This window comes from Apodemus sylvaticus, chromosome 10 (assembly GCF_947179515.1).
Source record: "Apodemus sylvaticus chromosome 10, mApoSyl1.1, whole genome shotgun sequence".
In the NCBI taxonomy this organism is placed as follows: domain Eukaryota; kingdom Metazoa; phylum Chordata; class Mammalia; order Rodentia; family Muridae; genus Apodemus; species Apodemus sylvaticus.
In genome coordinates this window covers 72,149,078-72,172,607 of record NC_067481.1, presented here as the reverse complement: position 1 = coordinate 72,172,607, position 23,530 = coordinate 72,149,078, and the positions used below count along the sequence as shown (strand labels likewise).

At 47.2% G+C, this 23,530-nt stretch overlaps 1 protein-coding gene across 2 annotated transcripts in view; it reads left to right on the top strand.

Annotated features, from left to right (window-relative positions):
• The first annotated feature begins 258 nt into the window (after nucleotides 1-258).
• Fstl4 (follistatin like 4) overlaps nucleotides 259-23,530 on the top strand; it is a 411,964-nt gene continuing 388,692 nt past the window's right edge. For both annotated transcript variants that reach the window (XM_052197362.1, XM_052197361.1), the window contains exon 1: nucleotides 259-381. In XM_052197362.1, the coding sequence (XP_052053322.1) occupies nucleotides 259-381 (123 nt within the window). The remainder of the gene's footprint in view (nucleotides 382-23,530) is intronic.

Here is a 23,530-nt window from a genome sequence, read left to right as displayed (position 1 = left end):
GACAGGCCAGTGAGTCTCTGGGATTTGTCTGTCTCCACCACCCCAGTGCTGGGATTAGAGATACAAACTGCTGCTTCCGGCTTTTCCCGTGGGTCTGGGGCTCCAGCTCAGGTCTCAGACAAACCATCTGCCCAGCCCCTTAGGTCGACCTGATTCTGTGTGAGCAACATGAACACCCTGTGACTTGCTGTGACTTGCTGTGACATCCCACTGCTTTCCACGCTGAGCTTTCATTGTTTTCTCAACAGACTGGACAAAATGAAACCAGGCTTCTGGCCCCATCTTGCCCTCCTCGGAGTCTCCCTGCCGGCCGTGCTGGGGTGGATGGACCGAGGAGCCAATGGAAGCCCGAATGCGGTCGTGGGAGAGTCACGGGCAGAGGTATGGTACTGGACCTAACGACATGACGTGTCATACAGATGACTTTTCTTTGTTTCAGTGTCCGAGTGTCTACTTTCACTCTGATTTTTAGATCAACTAGGCCACAGTGTAAATTCAAATTGCACTCTTTTTTTTTTTTTCTGGTAGGGGACAGGAGATGACAAGAGGCATTGTCACAGGTGGTCTGTGGCTCTGGAGTCTCTCATCAATGAAAGCACCCCCCCCCCCCACGCACACACCACACACCACACTGTGCTTTTTCACGACCCATTTAGCCACCCACAGCGACCCTCCCAGGACTGTCCTCTCTGTGTCTTTAATAATTGGTGGCATACACGCCCATGCAAACTGATGAAGTATTTTAATGATGAAATATGTCTTAAAAAAGAAACAGGCCACTCTTTGGGTATATAGATAAAAAAGAACCAAGCTGAGAAAGAACTGACCAGCTGAGGTCCTGAGGGAGACAGCTTTAATGAACAGATGAGAATGATTAATGGCGTGCCAGGTGTATATAAATACTTCTAAAGAGCTTAGAAAACTCACTCTCAGAAACCTCCCCTGAGGGCCTGGATGTGCTGCTAATTGCTTAGTGATCTCTAGTCTTAAGTATCCTACACCTTAGCGCTGCTCTCAGCAGCAGGCTCAGTGAATTTGGGGTGTCTTCATGAGTTTGGAGTACATATGGAATGTAGGATGTTTTCAGAGAATGCCTTGCACAGGTGCTGAACTTTGAAGAGTAAGCACCCCCTTCACCAAAGCCACCTGGGGTTTTTCTCTTTGCTTCGCGGAGCTGAGCCCTTATCAGAGCCTTCCCAGGCAGCCGCGTTTCCATTGTCTTCCACTGATACATGCTGGGGCTCCTCCTCTGCACCTGTGTGTCTGTTCCCGGGGAAGGAGAAATCAAAATTACCTGAAAAAGTCAACATTCCCGGAGAGTGGATAAAGGAACACACAGTGCGTGTTAGGATTAACGCATTGTTTGATCAAATGGCACCAGGTTCTCTTTCATAGTTACTTAATTGTCCTGCGAACCCAAACCTCAGAGCCTCGCTCTTCAGGGAGTTTCAGAAGTGATTTAATGCACAGCACTTCTTCTGCTGAAGTTGGTGCCCTGTGATTTTTGTCTCCCAGTCGATGATTGAATAGAAACACTATCACTCCTGTCTAAATCTATGAAGGACATACCTTAATGTTGCTTTGGAAGAGTCTAATGGTGTCTGTGGCTGGGCTGGCGAGAGCCACATTTCCCATGTGGGAAGGGCTTCATTTTTCTACTCATATCCCAAGGGGAAACCATCACTTAAGTCCTACAGATCCATCCTTGAATATTGAATAGCAAAGCAAACAGGCAGGTCTTATGGGGAGCTTACGCTCCTGAAGGTAGGGGCTCCTTGGCCCTCTTTGGTGAATCCCTTATTTCAATTAAGAGGCAAGCCAATTAAAGTGGGATTTAGCTGGTGGTGGATGGAAGGCAAGTTAACATCACCCAGAGCCTCCTTACGTGACCACTTAACACCAGCACTCCGTGGCTTTGTGTGGCCATGGGAGGGGCAGGTGCTGCTTACCGGAGGAAGGAAGGCTTCTCTTTGCTTGGGGTTATCCCCTGTCCCCCCATTTCATCTGTTTCTGTCATGTTCAAGAATGTCACTGGCTGCTTCCGGAAGGAGGGGTGGCAGCAGTCTCCTGGAGGCAGGTGCAGCTGGCCCTTGGTCACACCTCTCCGCTGTAGCTTTCCTTTCTGTTGTGACTTAACTCATTGAACCTGCTCCTGGCTGTGATTAATGAGAGGGTCATGCTGTGTGGGCCGAGTTCATGGGAATTGACTGTGGCTTGGGTCAGTGTTTGGCCACCGGGAGCAGAGCCTTTGCTGTGGTGGGGGGTGTTTGCTGACTTTGGTCAGGCTTGGAATGCCTCCCACTCAACGCCATATCTTCTGCTAGGTGTGTGGAGCATGCCTGACCACATAGCACGCTGAGGCCAGAGCAGGACATAGGGCATTCTCCTCTATTGCTTTCTGCCTTATTCCCACGAGGCCGGGCGTCTCACTAAACCTGGAGATAGCTTCAGCTGTTTGATTCGACTGGGCTAGATGGCTGGCGAGCCCCAGGTATCCCCAGGCTCACATGGCATGTGCTCTTGCCTACTGAGCCACCTCCCTACCCTAAGCCATCTTTTCTTAATATGTGTACCATTCTGCCCTGCCTCCAACCCAGCCGTTCTCAACCTGTGGGTCCAGACCCTTTCACAGGGATTGCCTGAGACTATCAGAACACACAGATACTTACATTACCGTTTGTAACAGTAGCAAAATTGTGGTTATGAAGTAGCCACCAAAACAATCTTATGGTTGGTTGGGGGTCACACAAGAAACTATATGGAAGGGTCGAAGCATTAGGAAGATTGAGAGCCACTGTCCTAACCTAAGCCCTGGTTCTGACTCCTTCTCTAGAACCTTCTTGGCCCACTGTTAATCACGTATGGGTTTGTTTTCTAAATACTTAGTCTTTAAAACAAAAATTGATTTGCTCATTTTTATTTATTTGCATGTGTGTATGTGTGTATATGAGAGAGTGAGAGCGGGGAAGGGGGAAGGGGGAAGGGGAAAGGAAAGGAGAGGAGAGAGATTGAGAGAGAGGGGAGAGGGGAGAGGGGAGAGAGAGAAAGAGAGAGGGTGAGAGGGTGAGAGGGTGAGAGAGTGGGAGCACCTAGAGCTGGAGTGACAGGTGGTTGTCAATCACCTGATATGGGAGCTGGGAACTGAACCCAGGTCCTCTGTAAGACCTGGGATGTAACTCCTCTTAACCATCTCTCCAGCCTCTCTTTGGTCTTCCTTATCTTTTTTCTTGCTTATATACTTTGATTTTGCATATAGATGAAACTAATCTTGTTTATCTTTCTCTTTCTCTCAGTGCCTTAGTGATTTTATGAGCAAAATGGAGGCAATCAGAGTCAATTGAAAACTTGATGTAAAATCCAATATCTGTCATGAGATCACCTTGGTTCTTCCAAAATTCAGACTAGAATCCAACCAAATGGGTGGCCTTTCAACCTGCATAGAGGTCTGTGTGTTGTGGGACTGTCAACAGTGTCCCCTGCTACTTGGGAGTAGCTTGGGCTTCTCCTGGGATCACATATTACTGACTGATTGTCCTTGAGGATGGTGGCTTCTGGGTAGTTTCTTCTTTGAGCTGTGGCTAGTCATATCCATAACTCAACTCAAGGTGTACTGAAGTCTTCTAGTATCTTCCTGAGATGTCTTATTTCTGGGAAGAATCCAAACCAATAGAGCTTTTGTGTATACGTGTGTGTGTGTGTGTGTGTGTGTGTGTGTGTGTGTGTGTGTACTAGTGGTCAGTGTTGGGTGTCTTCATCACTCTCCACCTTATTTTTTGAGATAGAGTATCTCATTGGCCTGGAGCTCATGTCTAGCTTGGCCGGCCGACAAGCCCAATACTAAGTTATGACTCCTGTCTATACCTTCCCAGCACTGGGTCTGAACATACATTTACTGTTTTATAGATGCTTATGAGATAGGTAGCTGGTGTGTGTTACCTGTTTAACACAACCTGCCCAGTATGGGTACTAGGATCCAAAGTCAGATGCCCATGCTTTGACGGCAAGCATTTACCACCCATCTTTCCAGAGAAAGCACTTTTTCATAAACTAAATGCTAAATGGTTTTATATGTGTTTTCCCACAGACAGTAGTGCTTCCAAAAAAACGATCAAGTCAAGATTTTCTAAGGTAGTTAGTTGGGAAGCATTAATAAGGGTTAACTTGTCTTTAAAGTTATTAGAACAATTGTTTCATTGCTGTTAAAGTAAATGAAGATTAAATGACCAATGGATGAGTGTGTGTGTGTGTACGTGTACATGTTCACGTACATGCACAAACACATTCTGAAAGCAATTACAGCCAGTGTGAATTTTAGCAAATTATTGTTTATTGTACAAAGACTGCAGTTAAAATAGCTTCCAAGAGTTTTCTGTCCTACAGATGTGGGTTAGAAACGCAGCTGTAGGGTGTGCCTCTTTCTAACAGCTGAGGAGCAGAATGTGGGCTGGAATGCTAATGCCATTCTGGATTTAAAGAAACAATTCTGAGGTAGAAGTCTTTGGAATCTTAAGATACTGTAACAGTGCCCTCTTTCCCCGCCTTATACCATGGCCAAAGTAAGCTGATCACCCTTGATCCCCAAATCTGAAATCTGACATTAGGTTAGGTCAGTTAAGGGCCAACAGGATTCCACACAGAAAATGCCACACCTGACTTCATGTGAGATTGCAGTCAAAAAAGCGGGCAGGCTGACAGAATCACACAAAATTGCTGCAGGGCCTGGGGAAATGGCGCAGTGGTTAAGTGTACATACTGTACATTCAGAGGATCCAAAATCCATTCCCAGCGCACACACATATGGGTTGGCTCAAACCACTGCTTAACTTTAGCTTCCAGGGGATCAGATGTCTCTGGCATCCTTAGGCATTGCCCTCATGTGCACACACACACACACACACACACACACACACACATACACATGCATGCATATATGCAGGCACACATACATGTATACACAAGCACACATATATACATAATTGAAAAGAAAATAAATCTTTAAAAATTTCTGCAGGCTGTATATATATATAAGAAGTAAATGAATTTCATGTTTTGACTTGGGTTTCATGCTTCAAAGAATTTATTATATGGGTGCAAATATTCTCAAATTCTTCCAAATCCTAAATGCTAGCCATTTTTGATTCCAGGCATTTCAGGGATTTTATACAATGGGTGACTGAGACATCAGAAAAGTATGGAGAATGACATCACAGTAGCTCCCAGAGAGCTGCCCTGTTCTTGCAGGGTGTGTATTTGTGGGTTCTCTCAGTGAGCGCTGAGTGCTGAGTCCCAGTGCCAGTGTCTGAATATGCATCCTTTGTGCACTTTACTTGGTTGGATGCTGTGTTGTCATGTTACCACATAACTATACATGCAAAATAGCATGGTTCTCTCTAAAACTGTACCCCAGGACTTACAGACCAGTCCTGGGCTTGGAGGTCAAACTCATGTTTCCAGCATTTAGCAGACTCAGAGAAAAGTCTCTAAGGAACAGATATGTAAAATGAAATTAGCTGACTCCAACCTTCCCAAGGTCCAGACCCTGTAGTGGTTTGAATAGGTATGGCCCCCATAGACTCATGTGTTTGAATGCTTGGCCTATAGGGAGTGGAGTGGCACTATTAGGAGATGTGGTCTTGTTGGAGTAGGTGTGGCTTTGTTGGAGTAGGTGTGGCCTTGTTGGAGGAAGTGTGGCCTTGTTGGAGGAAGTGTCACTATAGGGACAGGCTTTGAGGTCTCATATGCTCAGGCTACACCCACTGTGGTTCACAGTCTTCTGCTGCCTGTGGATCAAGATGCAGAACTCTCAGCTTTTTTTCCAGCACCATGCCTGCACACCACCATGCTTCCCGCCATGATGATAATGGATTAAGCCTCTGAAACTGTAAGCCATCCCCAAGGAAATGTTTCCCTTTGTAAGAGTTGCCTGGGTCATGGTGTCTCTTTATAGCAATAAAACCCTAACTAAGACAGACTTGAGAGCCCTTATTCTACCCTGCTGGCCCCTTACCCTTTCTACAGGTGTGGGCCACAGACACAGACTGTTTATGTCCCTAACTGGACCTGTCACTTTGCAGGTCAGGATAGTAACAGTCTCAAAAGCAGCTCATGGTTTCTCCATGTCTTACGGTTCACAGCAGTGCTTCCCACCTTTTTCAGGAAAGTCCCTTTTGGGAGCCCCAGGGAAGAGGGATGAGCACCTGCGGAGGGTGAGGGCCATCTTTCCACGCGTCTCCCTACCCCGCCTCTGCATGGAGAAAAGAAACAGTCCTCTCTGAGCAGTCAGAGGTCCCGGCTGGGGGCTTGGCATAGCCTCCCACCTGCAGGCAAATAAGTATGTGGATATCATTTTCAAGGCAAAGTATGGCAGCCAGTCCTCCTAGGTGTGTCCTTGCTTGCAGAGCTAGTGTGGACTGTGCCCTGTCACAGTGCCTTCTGAGTTGCTACACGCTCCAACAGCTCAGGGCCTTCTGAGATGCATGCAGCCGGTCTGACCTGGTCCTGAGTCTGTTTCTCACATGCTCCAGGCAACACAGGGATTACATTTCAGGGGATGCTGGGCAGAAAAGCGTGGGGGGGGCACACTACTTCCTCTATGCACACATGTGAGGACAGCCCCAGATGGACATCTCTGTGGCTAGTCTGTCAGTGATTTTTAAGTCCTTTGGTTGGAGTGGGGGGGGGGCAGTTCTCTGTGGCTACTGTGATGACTTGAGTGTCAAATTGAAAGAACATGGAATCTCCTGGGAGATGAGCCTCTGCGCGAGCAGAGTGTGTGTGTGTGTGTGTGTGTGTGTAGGATTATTTTAATTATGTTAATTGATAAGGGAAGACTCATCTTAATTGTAGGTTGGACCATTTCAGGGGCAGGGGCCTTTTTAAGTGTGAAAGCAAGCTCAGCAGGTGGGTGCATGCAGTCCTTGCTCTCCAAGAGGGCTGTTTTCCAGTTCCTGCGGCCTGGACTCCCCCTCCCCCGCCCCCGCCACCCCCCACCTCAGTGGACTGAACCTTGAACTGTGAACGAAACAAGCCCTTCATCTATCAGGTTGCTTTTGTCAGAGTGTTTTATCATAGCAACAAGATAGGAAACTAAGACAGATGCTGAGGGTGGTCACACCCCTGTCCTCAATATGTCCACAGACCTACCTGTGTTGTCTCACCCTTGTCTGTGTCCATGGTTGTTTAGAGACTGCCACATCTGGGCGGACACTGTTTGGAGTCTCGTGCTTACTTTATCCTTGGACAAGGGACATAGAGTGCCGCCTGTGCATCTCATAACTACCCCCCACCCCCGCACCCCACCCAGCAAGCCCATCCTCTCTGTAGGCAGACTGTATTCCCTTTAGCATTTCGACATCATGGTTGACAGAGTTTTAATTGGCCTTGAAAAGTTCCATGACCCGGGAAAATGAGCATTTATGAGTTCACGGAAAGCCATTATTTTTCTTCCTCTTAATTTATGCACCCAACTGTTCTTGCCTTTGCAGCTAAATAATCTCTGCCTCTCTAGGAGTCTCCGTACCCTTGCCATGGGGACATTAGGCCACACACTGTAAATGGGTCTGCGGTTCCATCTTTTGGGCAAGTTGTATCAGCAGCTTTGCCGAGCCCCAGCTCTCAGCTTAGTTTACCCTCTGTGACGTTTTGCCCTGACTTCCCATTGAGAGAACCATGTGGGTGCTGGGCTGTCTCTAAGAACCCCATGAGTGGCTTCTCCTTTGGCATGCTGCCAAGGAAGAGCAATTGTCCTGCCTCCGTCACTCTGCTCTCTGCTTTGAGGCTTCTGGGCCTTGTCTTGCCACTAACACAGAAAGGGTGGAGAGCACAGCTTCAGAAAGGGAGTCCTACAATGGAGCACCAAGCAGACCCTGCTCTCTGAGTGGGAGACATTTAAAGAAGCCACCAGGGAGTCAGCCTGTTGCTACTGAATGAGAGATGCTCAAGCAGTTGCTTTCTGTCATCTGTCCCTTTGCTTTAGCTCTCTGATAGAGGGGGGCCAGGCCCTCAGTGCATTATTCTCTTCTGCCAGAAAGGTACATAGCACAGGAACCCCATTTTTCCTCCCTGGTGGGGAGCTAGATCGTTTGGTAGGATGTATGCTTGATTAGCACGGATGGGGTACTGGATACGATCTGATCTTCTATGTTACATAAACTAAGAGTGGATCTGAGAGCTACACGTCAGGACCAACTTTTCTTTTTTTTTCTTTCATGTTTTTGAGGCAGGGTCTCACTATAGAGCCATGGCTGGCCTTGGACTCACAAAACCCCGCTGGGCTCTGCTTCCCAAGTGCTAGGACTTATATCTTTTTGAATGTCTTGGTCTGTAGCCAAGTCTGACTTTGAAGTCAAGCTGCCTTCTCAGCACTGGGATTACCGTTGTATACCACTGTGCCTGGAAAGATGACTGTCCTTGATGTCAGGACAATTGGTTTAAAATTAAAACCTTGTTTGAATTCTGTGTCATTTAAAGCTTGCTTCTCTATTTAAAGGAAACAGAACTCTTTTCCTATTCATTTTCTTGGTGTTTAAAGCTATGACTGAAAACTTTGCCTGCAGAAAAGACTGCATATTTGAGGGTTCTGAAGAAGCTGCCTTTTGGAGCATTCATTCCAGGAAGATAGACTTCCTGTGGGCAGATGAGGCTAACCTCATACTTGTGGCTATTCTCCTGCCTCTAACACTGCCATGTCTAGCTACTTAAGGCATTCCCCTCTCCATAAATACAGGGACCTTGTGCATGCCAGGCAAGTGCTCTACCACCTCGATATATCACCAGCTACGATATGCCCCACGGTTCCTTTTGTTCTTCTCTGCTTTCTTCTGCTTGGTTGGCACGCAAGCTGGTGTTTTCACATCAGCATGTGGTTGTAAAGTCTGGGCTTCTCTGCCTCGTGCACAATGTTACAAAGAACTTCCCGTTGATCTCTCACAGACCCTGTATGAGCCCTGGGCTATTCTGGCCAACTGGGAACACCTCGTGCCTTCAATTAAAGTAAGCAACGGGCCTCTGATGGACACCCAGCCGTGTGCTTCACCCTGTGCTAAGCTCAGCCAAGTGGCCAAGAGAAATGGGATTTATGCCTCCATCCCAAGAGCTTGAGGATTGTTGGAATGTGTGGGAGGGAGTAAAAGGCTGCTGTAGAAGGGAGTCTAAGTTCAGAATTAAGCGACTATGTTAATGATATTTCTAACATAGAAAAAAAAAGATGTAATAACTAAATTAAGTGCTCAGCTTTGGCCTGAAGAAAATTAGGTTTATTTATGGAGTAATAAAGGAGGAAGCAACCTGTGCCTCCTGCATCCCTTCCTCAGTTCCCAGGACATGGTGTGCATCCTCTCAGGCCACACATGTCCCCTCTCCAGGACACAGGCGATGTGGGACTGTCTACTGCTAAAAGTTTGTTTAGGCACAGGGCTCAGCTGCTCTGGATACTGGGGGGGGGGGGGGTTGAGAGGAGGAAGGGGTTAGAGGAGGCTGGCATCCTGCCCCAGAGCTTGTCCATCAGCACCATATCCCTCTGAGACGGCTCCTCTAAGGCTGTGTCCTTATTGGCTCAGTGACTCCTATGTCCACTCAGGGAACGTGGTAGACTGTAGGTTGGAATGATTGATCCTTACCATTCTGTTCTGTCTTGCTTAGCCCATGCCATTATATCCCAGCCATCAAAACTGTCATAATATACATGATATCCTGGGGCTGAGGATTCCCACCCTGGCCCCAGGGGTCCCCTGGGGTCCCCTGGATCAAGTGTTATAGATAGCCAACCAAAGGGTTTTTGGAATGAAACCCCTTCAAGGCCAGGTAGATTGGAGCAGATTTATCTGCGACTCATTGTATATTCTAAATGAAAATGTGCATTAGAATTCAAAGCCCAACCCTTTGGACGGGCTGCTCTTGTGTCAGAAGTAAAGCTGTCATGAACTGTGTTGTACAGGCAACTCCTGTGCCCATCCTTAGGTCGAGAGCCATTTCAGGGTTAAGAGAAAGGAGGAAAAAAAATATAAACAGAGTATGTTCAGAACTGATCCCTACACCCAGGCCTGGAGTCTCTGAGGGAGCTTAGTGAGGAGTGTATGGAGTGACAACCGTTCTGGGCATGGTGTGGGTTGCAAAGGACCTCGGGAAAATGGAGGGCTACCTGTGGAGCTGAGAGCTGAGCTGGTAATATTGTTTAGCCATGAATTCTGACCACACATAGCTACTGGAGGAAGAGAACAAAGAGAATGGTCAGGTGGACCCCAGAGTCTGTTGTCTAAGTAGTCCATCAGGACCTGTTGGTGACCAGGAACAGGACTGTCTGATTAGATGCTTGAGTGGCAGAAGGGCCCAGATGTTCTCTAGAATGAACAGCAGGAGGCCCCACGGGACTGAGCACATTGAAGGGGGACAGCCTGTTTCCCCCCTGCCTTCGTAGTTGAACCATTTCCCCTCTCTAGCTCCCTCTCCATCCTGTTTGTCCCCTCTGTAGATGGGCCTTTCTATAAAGCCAGGAAGCCTTCTCTGCTGCCTTACTGTGTCATTAGTGGGTGACTTGTCTCTGCTGGCCTGTGAACTTCCAGCCCTGCGTATGGTCTGTCTCACTCCAGGTCTGGTTTGTATGATTAGATCCCAGGGTGCAAAACTCATGGGGTGAGCCTAGTCAAACAGTATCCCTAACCCAACTTCTTTGGCTAGTGTACCAGTCCTGACTTTTGAGGTAATGTCCAGGGGCACTGGGAATAGTGCAGTATAAGGTGGACAGCTTTGGTAGAGGCTGGAAGGGCATCACTGTAGGTAGAGGACATGTGAAGCCTGAGAAGTCAGCTCTGAGTATTCTAAAAAGCATCAGAGAAACATGAGCTAAGCTCTTTCAAAGATGGACATTCTGCAGAGTTGAGCTCTCTATCTTCCCCATCATCACTGCCCCTGCCCCTTCTCTTGGTACCCACCTTCCCTCTTCCAAGGCCAGTACTAAGGTTTGAGGGTATTTCCCCATAAACAAGTTTTGGAAACTTCAACCACAGTGCCACAGTCTTAGGAAATGGGGTTCAGGGGGGAGATGTTTGGGTCATGGAGGCTCCACAGTTGTGCACTGAGCTAGCGTGATTAGCAAGGACCTGCGAGTTTGGTCTCTTGCTCCCTGGCACTCTGGGAATGTGCTAAGAACATTCTTCATAGCCATCATCATGATCAGAGCCTTCTCAGCTCCAAGGGTAATGAACCAAGACATGTCTGCCCATTTCATATTACCCAGGTCTTCTGATACAGTAACACACTCAAAAAAATGTCTATGAGACAACTTGTGTGCACACCTCCCCATTGAATTGACTAAAAGAGGGTCTCAGAACAGCTGCTTTGAAATGTTGTTGGAGTTGTTCTTGGTAAGAGAAGGCACCATAGGACAGGGGAGTTGTGACTTAACCACATACGTTTTCTTGGTGAGCCACCACTGTGTTGACTCCAGTAGCAGCCTGGTGGCTGAGCTGGTTTGGGGTAACTCGGCCAGACAGCCATGAATACTTCCTCAGCTCTCAGACTTAGTTCTGCTCCCTGAGAGGTACAAGCTCCATGTGCCAGGGGCTTGTTTTCTGCTGCTATGTTTAATGGCTGTAGAGCCAGGATTGAGAGGAAAAGGAGAACCAGGGACACCTTCAGGATGGGATAATGGGGTGTGAAGGGTGTGAACTCCAGCTCAGATGTGAGGGCCAACTAGCTTTCTTACGAATCTCTTAAAGAGGTAAGAGGGAGATTTCCGAAAGAATTCTGATTCCTACCGTGGACTCCCTCCAGTTCCATAGCTGTGGACACTAGCGTTAACCAACAGCCTTTGTCTTGTCAAAGCTCTTGGTGGGTCAGCTCACTAGCTTCCCAGAAAGACTACCGTCTGGGAAGGTAGCTTCTTGTCTGGCTTACTCTTGCATACTTGACAACCGAGGCTGTGGCTGGTGCGCGCTGTTGCTCCGGCTGCTTTGCACAGTGTTGGAGCAGGGTTTGCAACTGGCTTTCCAACTACCTAGCTTGTGCTACAAGAGACTACCTGCGTTTTCCTTTTGTCACATCTTTTCAATTTGAGGAAAGGCCTATCTGATGACATTGAATGAGCCTTAGGCCAAAGCAAGGAAGGTACCCTTCTCCTTGGAGGCAGCAGAGTACAAGAGAGTCTTTCAGGGCAAGCCTGGGCACAGCCTCTTCATTTTCTCCAACATACATATGCATGCACACAAGCATACTTATACAACCCTCCTCCACCCTCCTCCTCCCCCTCCCCCACATCTTCCTCTTGTCTTCTTTCAGGATGGACATGGCTCTACCAGACAGCTATTGTGGAAACCCAGAGAATGAACCTCTCTTTAGCTATTCATTTGTGTCTCTTCAAGATAGAGACTCAGCAACTTATCCTAATGTAGGGTGGGGCCTAGCCTGAACTGACCATCACTGTGGCTACAGGGAAGGCTTTGGGAGAGACTTGTGTGTGCTGGTGTGCAGTGGTCTAATTCTGCTTTAGAGACTAGGCCTTGAGGGCTCCCTGAAGAATGACTATGACAATTTCCCTTCAGAAGGGAACCCCTTCAGCCTTGACCTTGGGGAGGGAAGATTCCCAGCCTCAGCAGCCAAACTGCTGACTGTCAGATAGAGGTATTGGTGGGTCAGGACCTGCCTGTAGGAAAGTGCCGGTGTTTGCTGCCTTTTCCACGGGCCACTGAGAGAAGAAAGAGAGGTGTTGAGGTAAGTCAGAAGCAAGTCTGTACGGAGGAGCAGATCAGAAATGTGGAGGAAGCCTTCTGAACTAGTCCCTGTGTTGATTAGCTCCTGCATGGAGCTGATTCTGTGTAGGAGAGCCTGTGTGGGGGAACCCCCAAGTGAAGCAGCCCTATGCGAATTAGCACCCTGCAGTGGGGTGCATGTTTGGAGGAGCCCACGCACCGGGGCAGCTTCTATATAAACCAGCCCTACATGTATTAGTTCCTGCATGGAGGAGCCTGTTGGGTGTATGGGAGAGCTCCTGAGTAGGTTAGCCTCATTCTAAAAGAGCCCCTATGTAGATTAGCCCTGGTGTAGGGGAGCCTCTCTGTGGGGGCTGATGTTCGGCCCCTGTGTGTTTTCCTCTGCATTGGGGAGCTCTTTGACTAGGGAGACACTGAAGCATCAGCTCCAGTATGAAGCTCCCATGTGGATGACCTTTTCCGTGTGGGAGGGGCCTTGTGTGGAGGGACTGCTGTCCAGAGGACCATCTTCACTGAGGAGCGCCTGTGTGAACCCTAGTCTCCTTGGTGGAAGTGGGAGCAGGAATCTCCCAGTCACGATGGGGATGAGGCTTGTCCAAAATGAGATAATGGGATGGCGGCCCTGTCAGACTATCCCTGCCTCCTGTGGGTGACTGAAGGACTTGGATCGTGAGTGGAGTGACAACAGAGAAGACCTCTCTGAGGGCAGCCAGTGATACCCTGGGCTCTTAAGGACCCAGGACCCATGCCCACAACACCAAGGGGAAGGAACCCCAGCAGTGACATAGGTTTAAACAAATGAGGCAGCGGGTTCACAGAAGGTGAGAGAAGGTTGTGGATGGCACACTGGCCTGTGTGAGAGAAGAACGGTTCTGGTCAGTGTGGGTGCAGCATATTTATGCTACTCCAACTGATGAAGCCTTTCTCTGCCTTGGTTCTCCCAGCCACTGACCATTGCTTACAGCATAGCCAGAGTCCCAGCAGCACCGGTGAACACCTCTTTCCGGCTGGCTGCCAGGCTAGGTGCTGGGCATGCTGTACTTGGTGGGCCTAGGGCTACCTAAGATTTTGCCTGTTTGGGAACCATGGTGTTAGTTACGAGAACAACAGACAAAAAGCCCATTTCCTTCTGCACTGTGTGTTGTGACAGATGCTCTTCAGGGAAGGGTCCATTTAGCCTGTTTGGGATGGTATGTGGGTGACTTTGACGGCTGTCTCCCTGGGGACATGTGGGTGACTTTGATGGCTGACTTCCTAACCGGCACAAGCCTGCATGCCTTATGCAGGCTCCTGTGTCCTCAAAACCATCTTAGCGGCACTACCCTTGACCCCATCTTTCGGTAAGGACACCCGTGTCCCCAGAGATTTCCACGTAGGCTCGGAGAGGTGGGGACTGCTGTTGATGTTCTCAGATGGGCCAGGTCCTAAGTAAATATCAGCCCGGCTGTGTTGACCCCTGGTGCTTTTCTTCCTTTGGACTCTGTTATGAAAGAAAATTGAAAAAGAGCCTTATTGTGCCTTAAAGGCTTTTTAATTAAATATAACTCATTTAATTTAAACAACTTTAAGTTCAATTTTTTAATATAAGTGTTAGGGCGGTGTAGTGAAAGTGTCTTCTATTTAAAGTGTGGGGGAGGCAAGTCTTCTCCTGAGCCTAGGCAGAAGCCCAGGGGACCAAGCCCATCCCAGTGATTTATTCAGACAACAATTCAAGCTCATCAAGTCTGGACAGAAGGCAGAAGAGGAAGATACTTCCAGGGTGAGATGGGAGGCCACACTCCTCTGGGCTGAATGAAGAGGTATGGGGAAGATCCAGCCAGTTGGAAACAGTTCGCTGCCAGTTCTAAGACCCATGGCTATCTCTTATTTCTGAGCACCACGAGTCCGCCACTCCCTCCACCCGCAGTGTGGTCTGGGTAGCATAAATACAGGACCAGAGGTGAGAGAGGATCCTGGGAGGGAAGCTTGCCTGGTGGCCAGGAGGGGGTGGGCTATCTATCTTGCAGCACTGTCCTGGTGTGAGGACCTTCTTGCCTATCTTGTCTGAAATAGTACTCTCCCAACCTCATTTTCCACCCCCTCACCCCACCCCCCCACCCTCCCCCACCCCGTGACTGGGTAGTGTCCCCTCCCTTTTAAACTATGGTACTTCTCATCACAGGGTGGTTTGTTTCCTTTGTTTCTTGGTTGTCTGTTTCTGCATGAGGTTATGATCTTCATGGCACTGTGGCTGTGGGTCTGCTGGTACTGCTGTATCTAAATAAACAAATGTATGAGTGAACGAACAAATTAATGAATTAAAATGAATATACATTCATGAAGGAATGAGCAAACCAAATGCTTAGGAAACTCATCAGGCACTCTGCTGAGAGCCCCTACCTGCTGAGAGCTGGTGTCCTACAGAGAGTTACAGGGAAACAGGAGGGCGGGCATATTCCTCACCCAGAGATGTAAGAAGTGGGGCTGTAGCCTCAGAAAACAGAGTTCTTGCCTAGCACGCAAGAAGCCCCCACTTCAGTGCCAAGCCGTGTATACCTCCCGCAGGGTGGCACGAATCTGTGATCCTAGCACTCTGGAGGTAGAAGCTGGAGGGTCAGCAGTTCAAGGTCATCCTTGGATACAGTACATTTGAAGCCAGCCTGGGCTATATGAGACCCTGTCTCAAAATAGTTAGAAGGAATAGGTGGAGGAGAGGGCCAGGAGCCTGGCGGTGACCCTAGCCAAGGACAGAGGGGAGCAGACTTGTTTCTGGGCAAGAGAGTAGTTTCTGGTTAGAATCCCCCCACGCCCCACCCCTGGAGAACATAATCTTGCCCTTATACATAGCCACTCCAGATGCTCCTGGCTTTCTCCTGCCCCACCAGACCTCACTCTTGGCTAGCTGTGGTGTGCAGCCACCCTCTTCCTGACGCTCACTCTCAGACTTTAGCCGGTTCTGTCCAACCCCCACTTACCAGTTGGACTGAAACAATTTGTAACTATGTCAGATCATCTATATAAAGGTGACCTCTCACTCCATGTACAAAAACAAGAATAGAAAATAGAGTCAGGCCGGAGGACACCCCGCCCTCACCCCGCCCCCGCCCTGCTCATCCCTCTTCTAATGTCCCTGGCACAGGTTGTTCTAAGCTTCATCTTGAGCTGTCACCAGCAGGGAGAAAACAGTGGCAGATGACAGCATCCCTTTGCACAGTTTGGTGCTGTTATATCATCTATTGGACGAGCCCTAGCCGGCATCCTAAATGAGCAGTTAAAACTTAAATGCAGTCCTTTCCTTCCTAGACAATTGCCCTTGCTTTCTGCCCTCTGCCACCAGATGTCTCTATTCTTCAAAAGAGCTTATACTTCTGGTGGGACAAGACCTCGCAGGGGAGGGGTGGTAGTGTTTGCTTGCTTGGTAGGTATAGAACTTTTCAAATAGGTTTGAAACTCAGATGCTTGCCTAGTGTGCGTGAAGCTCTGGGTTTGATCCTTTGCACCACGCAAACCTGGTGGTGCACATATGATGCCAGCACTCCAGAGGGGGAGGCGGAAGGATCAGAAGTTCAAAGTTATGCTTAGTTATATAATGAAGTTTGAGGCTAGGCTGGCCTAGGTGAGACACTATCTCAAAACAAAACAAACAAACAAACACCTTAGAGTGGACAGAATGTAGCACAAGTCTCTCTGTGATTTTGTGGAGGCTGATCTGTTTTTTCAAAAAAAGAATGATCAAGAGTGTGTCCCACAAGTCTAGTGGACAATTCACTTAACAAAAGTTAAGTGATATATATTTTGAGAATATAATTTTATTATAAAGTGATATATATTTTGAGAATATAATTTGATTCTCTGATGGAAAGTGGTGTGTTTGGATCCCTAGATCTCATACTGAAGATAGAGGATCTGTGGACCACAGGACGAGCAGGTACAGGCGTGGCTGTGTGAGGTGAGCAGCCCTGCACAGGCTGCAGTGTCTTACCACTCCTGCCCTGTATTGGCGGAAATGACATTTGCGGGATGGAGGTCCCTTGGGTTGCTGTATCAGAGCCTCAGGCTGTGGACTGTTATGATAGTCCTGTGCACAGTGATTGCTTCTTCTGGGGAGACATGGATTACTTTTCCCGTCAGAATGATCATTAGGTTTTAATTTGTTGGGTTGTCAGAGAGATACAGGTGTCAAGTGCCTGTCTGTCGTCTCTGTGGTCCTTCAGTAGTACTGTTCAGGCCCTGATTGCTGAGAGGGTAGAGTGATAGATTGGAGAGTCTATCGATCCCAGACAATTCATGTTGGTGATTTCTGTGCTACAGCTAAGGTGGCTCTACCTTTGCTGTGAAAGATGGCCTCTCATGCAGAACAAAGCTTCTTAAAGTGAAAGTAAAAATATTACTATATAAAGCTTTATGGATATCTACAACTTAAAGTTATAAAATTTTTGTATTCTATCATCTATGTATGTGTGTATGTCTGTATGTTTATATGTCTGTATGTATCTACCTACCTTCCTATCTATCTATCTATCTATCTATCTATCTATCTATCTATCTATCTATCTTCCTTCCTGTGAGCCTGGGGAAATTAGGGCCTCACACATTCTAGGCATTGCATGGGACCACAGAATCCCACTTTTGTTGTTTTATTGAGACATGTCTTTCTATATAACCCTGCTATCCTATAACTACTGTGTAGACCAGACTGACCTTCAGCTCACAGAGATCCTCCTGTCTCAGCCTCCGGAGTACTGGGATTGAAGGCACACACTACTACACCTGGCTTTCTTTTGGAGATACAATCATACTAGGTTACTCAGGCTGGCCTTGAACTCAGTCGCAGGAGGTTCAATCCCAATCTTTGCACTACAAAAAGTATGCTCATGTGTGTGAGGATACATATCCATGCCTGTGCATGAAGAGACCATAGGTTGATGTCAAGTGTGTCCCCCTAATCACTCTCATGTTGTGTGGAGGCAGGGTCTCTCACTGGAACCCAGAGCTCACTGATTTGGCTAGTCTAGCCAGCCTGATCCTCTATCTCTGCTGCCCGTGTGCCTGGATTACAGGCTGGCTGCCGTGCTCACCCAGCAACTGCATGGGTGCTGGGGACTGACCTTCAGTCCTCACACCCGCACACTTTACCCACTGCGCCACCTCCTCAGTCCTCTGCCACTTTTGAATGAGAAAAGGAGCATCTAGATCATCTTTTCCCCAGAGACCTGACAGCTACCTGCGTTCCTTTTCCTTTTGATTCTGGAAACAGCGCAGATCCCAGTCTCTTTAGTGCCACATCTTTCCCTTTCACTGATCACTCAGAAATCTCTCGACAGAATGTCTCCGGAGTTTGCTGGTGTTTCTGAGGCTTCTCCTGTGTTTGTCTTGGCTGGGCAGTGTCTCCCATTGCACAGAAAAGGAAATGAAATCAAGATCATCCCTTTGGGTGGCTCCCTCGGGAGTTGCAGCCAGCAGAGTGACTGCTAATCAAATCAACTCTCTGACCCACTGGAGACTTTGGTGGCCCAAGTAACTTCCCAGTTTTTCTTATGGAGCTAGCAAAGCTGATATTCCCAGGTGTGCAGTCTGGAATGCTATTCATGGGCTTATCACTTTAATCATCTTTAATAGTAAAGTTGGAAAATTACCTCACCAGTTAAGAGACTACTTTGAGTTTTAAAAAAATCTGATGGGCATGATTTTTGGGGGAGTGGGGGTGAATGAGTACAGAGTCTCATATAGCCTAGGATGGCCTCAAACTCTATAATAGCTAAGAAGGACCTTGAGTTCCTGCTTCCCCCCCCCCTACCTCTCAAGTGCCGGGATTGTGACCACTCACCATCACAACCAGCTTACGTGGTACTGGGGCTGGAACCCAGGACTTTGTGTATCTAAGCAAGTTCCCTACAAGCAGAGCTACTTCTCTCTCTCTCTCTCTCTCTCTCTCTCTCTCTCTCTCTGTGTGTGTGTGTGTGTGTGTGTGTGTGTGTGCGTGTGTGTTTATGTTTATGTGTATGCGTCTGTGTGTCTGTGTTGGTAAGCCTCCCTTCAAATTCTCTGGCTTAGTTATTTTAGCCCTTCCAGCGTTTTGTGAACTCTGGTTTCTTTACATGGATCCGTTTGTCGTTAGACAGGAAACAGAAGGCACACAGGATTTGCTCACCTTCCCACTTGTGTTTTAACTGAGTGTGAGAAAAATCCCACTTTCTCTGTCGTAGACAGACAGACGCAAGCTCTTCCCCTTTAGTCCTTGCAGTAGTATGTATGTGAGGCAGGGCTCATCTGCCCAGGCAGCCTGTGGGAGGGCTGATGGACAGGCGCCACGGCCTATTATGTGAGTCAAAATGCCCTCAGCTACCCCAGCATCTTCATGTCTCCTCCAGCGGCCAGCTTCACCTTTCCACATTGACCTGACTTTAAGGCGGGGCCACAGGAATTCACACAATGCTCCCTAACTCTAGAAAGCCCCTATGACCCTGTTCCCTGTGAAGAAGGTAAGCTCTGAATCCTCCCCTAGCTGGTATCTTAGGAGCCCGTGACTTGGCACTTCTTTGGATACTTGAATAAGCTCTGTGTGAGTGGAGAAGGCAGGAGATGTCTACTTTCTCTCTTAGAAAAAAATCCTTATATTCTCGTCTGTCTGTCTGTCTGTCTGTCTTTCTGTCAGTGCTGGATAGTTTTATGTCAGTTTTATACAAGCTAACGTCATCTGAGAGAAGGAACCTGCCTTCATAAGAAAATGTCTTCATAAGCCTGGGCTATAGACAAGTCTGTAAGGCATTTACTTAGTGATTGATGGGGAGGGTCCAGTCCAAGTAGGCGGGGCCATACCTGGGCCAGTGGTCCTGAGTTTTAGAAGAAAGCGGGTTGAAGAAGCCTCATGAAGAAAGCCAGTATGCAGCATTCTGCATTAGCTCCTGCGTCCAGGGTCCTGCCATGTTTGGGTTTCTGCTCTCACTGTTTTTAATGATAAACTGTTAAATGGAATTGTGAGTGAAATAAATTGTTTCTTCCCCATTGGTCATGGTTTCTTATCACAACAAGAGGAATCCCAAGATTGACTGACTGACTCTCACTCACTCTCTCTTTCCCTTGCCTCTCTCCCCCACCCCTTCCTGCCTCTCTCCCTCCCTCTGTCATCCTCTGCCTCTCTTTGTATCTTATCTCCCTCCTTCCCTATCATCTCTATCCCTACCCATCTAATTACCTATTACTACTTACCTACATATTATCTATCTTCTAGTTAGCTACCTACCTACTTACCTACCTAATTTATAATTACCTATCTATCCATCTATTGTTTATAACCTACCTATTATCTATCTGTCTGTCTAGCTATCTATCCATCTATCTATCTTGTCTGCCTGTCTGTCTAGCACATGGTGTGTATATGTGTGTGTGTGTACAGACACATACACACATATGAGCATGCAGGCCAGTCAGATGACTTCCTGACATCTCTCTGAACCTGGAGTTCACCATTTCAGCTAGACTGGCTGGCCAGTGAGACACCGTGTCCACCTGTCTACAACCTACCAGTGCTGAGATTACAGATACATGCCACCATACCTGCCTTTAAGATGGCTGCCATGGCTTTGGACCTGGGTCCCCATACTTGTTCAGTAAGCTTATGCCCCACAAAGGCGTCTTCCCAGCCTCCCTGCCTTCTTGATTCTTTAGCTTGGCTCTCAAGCTAATCCCCGGTTTAGAGTTGTCTCTCCAGTCTTCTCTATCACCTGGCTCTGAAGCTTCAGACACACGTGCTGGGAAGCCTCCCAGTGCCATAGCTTTCCTTCTGCCTCCAGTTCAGCCACCCAGAGGAGAGAGAGCCTACAAAAGGCTCGTGCCTGCTCAGTGAGTGGGAGCCAGTCTTGGAACACATGCCACACAAGACACTGCTTTATTTAGCTGTCTGCTGTCAGTCCAGGAGGAGATTTTAATTGCAGAATGGTGTCTTGCTAGTGAAAATGAAAGAAGTTGGAGTGGAGTTTTTAAAATTCAAATGAATCTGTGGAGGAGGTGCAAGGATGCTTGCTAAAGCAGCCTCAGGTTTTCAGAGCGGCTCTGTTAGGAGAAACTGGATGGTGGAGTCTCATCAGCGAAGGGGTGTTTGTCTCCTCCAGACATGGTGGTTCAGAAACTGAGAGAGTGAGTTTCCTTTTGTAGCATTCTCTGGAATTTAGGGACTGAGGGAAGCTAATGCCAGCAGCTTCCTCACCGCTCTGTGGCGGGATAGAGGAGCTGTCATGGGAGACTCAGCATCAGAACGTGAGCACTGGGACCCTGTCCGTGACAGACTACCCTCTACTAATCTGCATATGCTGGCCAATGGGCTCCAGCTGGCCTCCCAGAACATCACTTTTTAGTTAAAAGTGCTTTTCATATCCATAGTCCACATTTTCCCAGAAATCATTGCATCCTGTAATCCTCTTTCCTCTAACCAGGCATGGCTGGTAACATGGGTGAGGATTCACAACTACGTCAGAGGAAGGTGCTACCTGACTTCTCCTGTCAGAGGAAGGTGCTACCTGCCTTCTCCTGGGCATTGGAGCTACTCTGTTCAAATACTTTGGACAGCCCTCAAACTCTGTCTGCCTCTCTGTCTCTGTCACTGTTGGTCTCTCTGTCTCTGTCTCTCTGTCTCTTTCTCCCCCTCTCTGGTAGCAGGGAACTTCTAGATTAGGAAAAATATTACTCAGCACTCACATTATATTGATTTAAAAATAAAGATTATGCTGTTCAACTGCACAGTAAAACTACGGCTTTTTGAAATGGTAATTTCTTTTTACTTAAGCTCCTCTACATTATAGTGGAGATAATGGATTCAGGAAGGTACAACGAGGAATAAAGCCGTTGTATTGTATTGGTTAAATGACATTTAGAATGATTTGGCTGTCAGATTCATAGAAAGGTTATGAACAGTGAATGAAAAATCTAAAATTAATTCCCTACTTCAAGAAAGTGTGATTTATGCCACAATAAAATTAGATTTCTAGTTAAAGAAATTTAGTCATTAAGAAAGGCCTGTGTGTGCACTCTCATTTATAACCATCTGGCTTGATGCTTTCCACAGAAAATCATTTCTTCCTTTGGTGAGGCATCCAGGGCCCCCTCTGTCACATGCACCAACCAGTTCACTTCTGTGTTTCCTCAGCTTTTAGGGGTTGTTCCTTCGAGGACTAGAAAGACAGAACCCAATTTATCTATCATCTATCTATCATCAGAAAAGCTCGATTATAGATCTATCATCAGAAAGGCATTGAACTTCTCTGCTTCTTCAAAATGATCGTTTCTGTATTTCTTGGTTCTTTGGAGTCATGGTAAGGACTAACTTTGGAGCCCTCTGTACCAAATACCTACTAAGCAAGGCTTAGACTCACGGTCATTTACATCAGCGCCACTCTTTGGGAATGTTCTATTCCTGCCTAGATTTCATAGATACTTAAACTGAAACTTAGGAAACTTAAATGATTTAATGAAGCAGACGTCTATGTGTTTGGGGGGGGGGCATCTGGTGGGGACAAGCTCGGAGCCATCTGATCTCAAAGCACAGCGCTTCATTTGTATCATATTTTCAGTAGCATTTGTGGGTTATTTATTTTGGTAAGTAAGTGGTGTGATATTTCAGATGCTGGTGTGGATCTCTGCCTCAGTCAGTTCCCTCGTGTGTGGCCATCCACAGAGTATAGCCTTGTTCTTAGTAGAACTGACATTGAGAATACCCTAGGCTGGCCCATAAAGAACAGAGATTTGTGTCCTCCAGTTCTGGAGACAGATATCCAAGAGCATGACCCCAATATCTAGAGTGAGCTTTTGTGCTATATCAAAGAATGGCAGAAGGCATCACACAGTAAAGACATGCACACATATGTGCACCAGAGGAAAACTCAGGCTGAGTTATTCTTTAACCAGGGATCCATTCCAGGGATAACTAGTCCATTCCTCTGACAGCACCCTTAGTCTGTGACCTCTTCACCCCAAGGTTCCAGCTTTTCACTCCGTTACAGGGGTAATTAAGCTTCCATATGTTTTAAAGGAGATATACAAAGAATTTTTCTCCTCTTTTTGTCTTTTATACTGTATACTTTAGAGTGGAGATTGAACTTTGTTCCCTCTATTCAGAAAAATCTCCAATGCATACTCTGTGTACACATTGTCTTATATTTTTAATTTTAACACATGGCTCTCAGATATACAGCAGAGTGTACATTTCCTGAGGGCCAAGCTCAGTTAATGCTGTCAAACAGGTCTGTGTAACTGGCACCAAAACCATGACGTGGAGCATCCTGAGCACCCCAGAACCACTCTTAACCCCCATATCCCTCTCACTCCCCTCCCAAAGGTTACCTCTAATCACCTGATGACTTGTTTCTAGAATTCAAAGGAGTGAAATCTTACAATTGCCTTCTTCCTTACTTCAACTCTTGTTCCTGAGACTTACCCAGATCCTTCTAGTGTACAGAAATCTGTTCTTGTGCATTGCTGTTGGGTTTCCACTATGTAGTTGTGCTGGGGTTTATTTATCCATTCTTCACTGATTAGCATTTGGTCGCCATTCTTGGCTATCAGGCTGTGAGCCACAACAAACTTGCCTTTTGGTCCTTCTGCGAATGTGCTTCCTGTTCTTTCTCTCCAGCCCCCAGGTATTTTTTTTTAAATATAAGACTCTGAAATCTTTTTCTGCTCAATCTACTTCATCCTCTCTGCTTCCTGGTAGTAAGGAGTCGTGAACTTGAGGAGCTATTATATCCTATTCACCAATTGGTATATCCAATCACCAATTGTCCTGTATGCCTTTTTCTTTATTGACATTTTATGGACAGCGTATTTTGATTATTTTTTCCTTCCCTTAGCTCCTC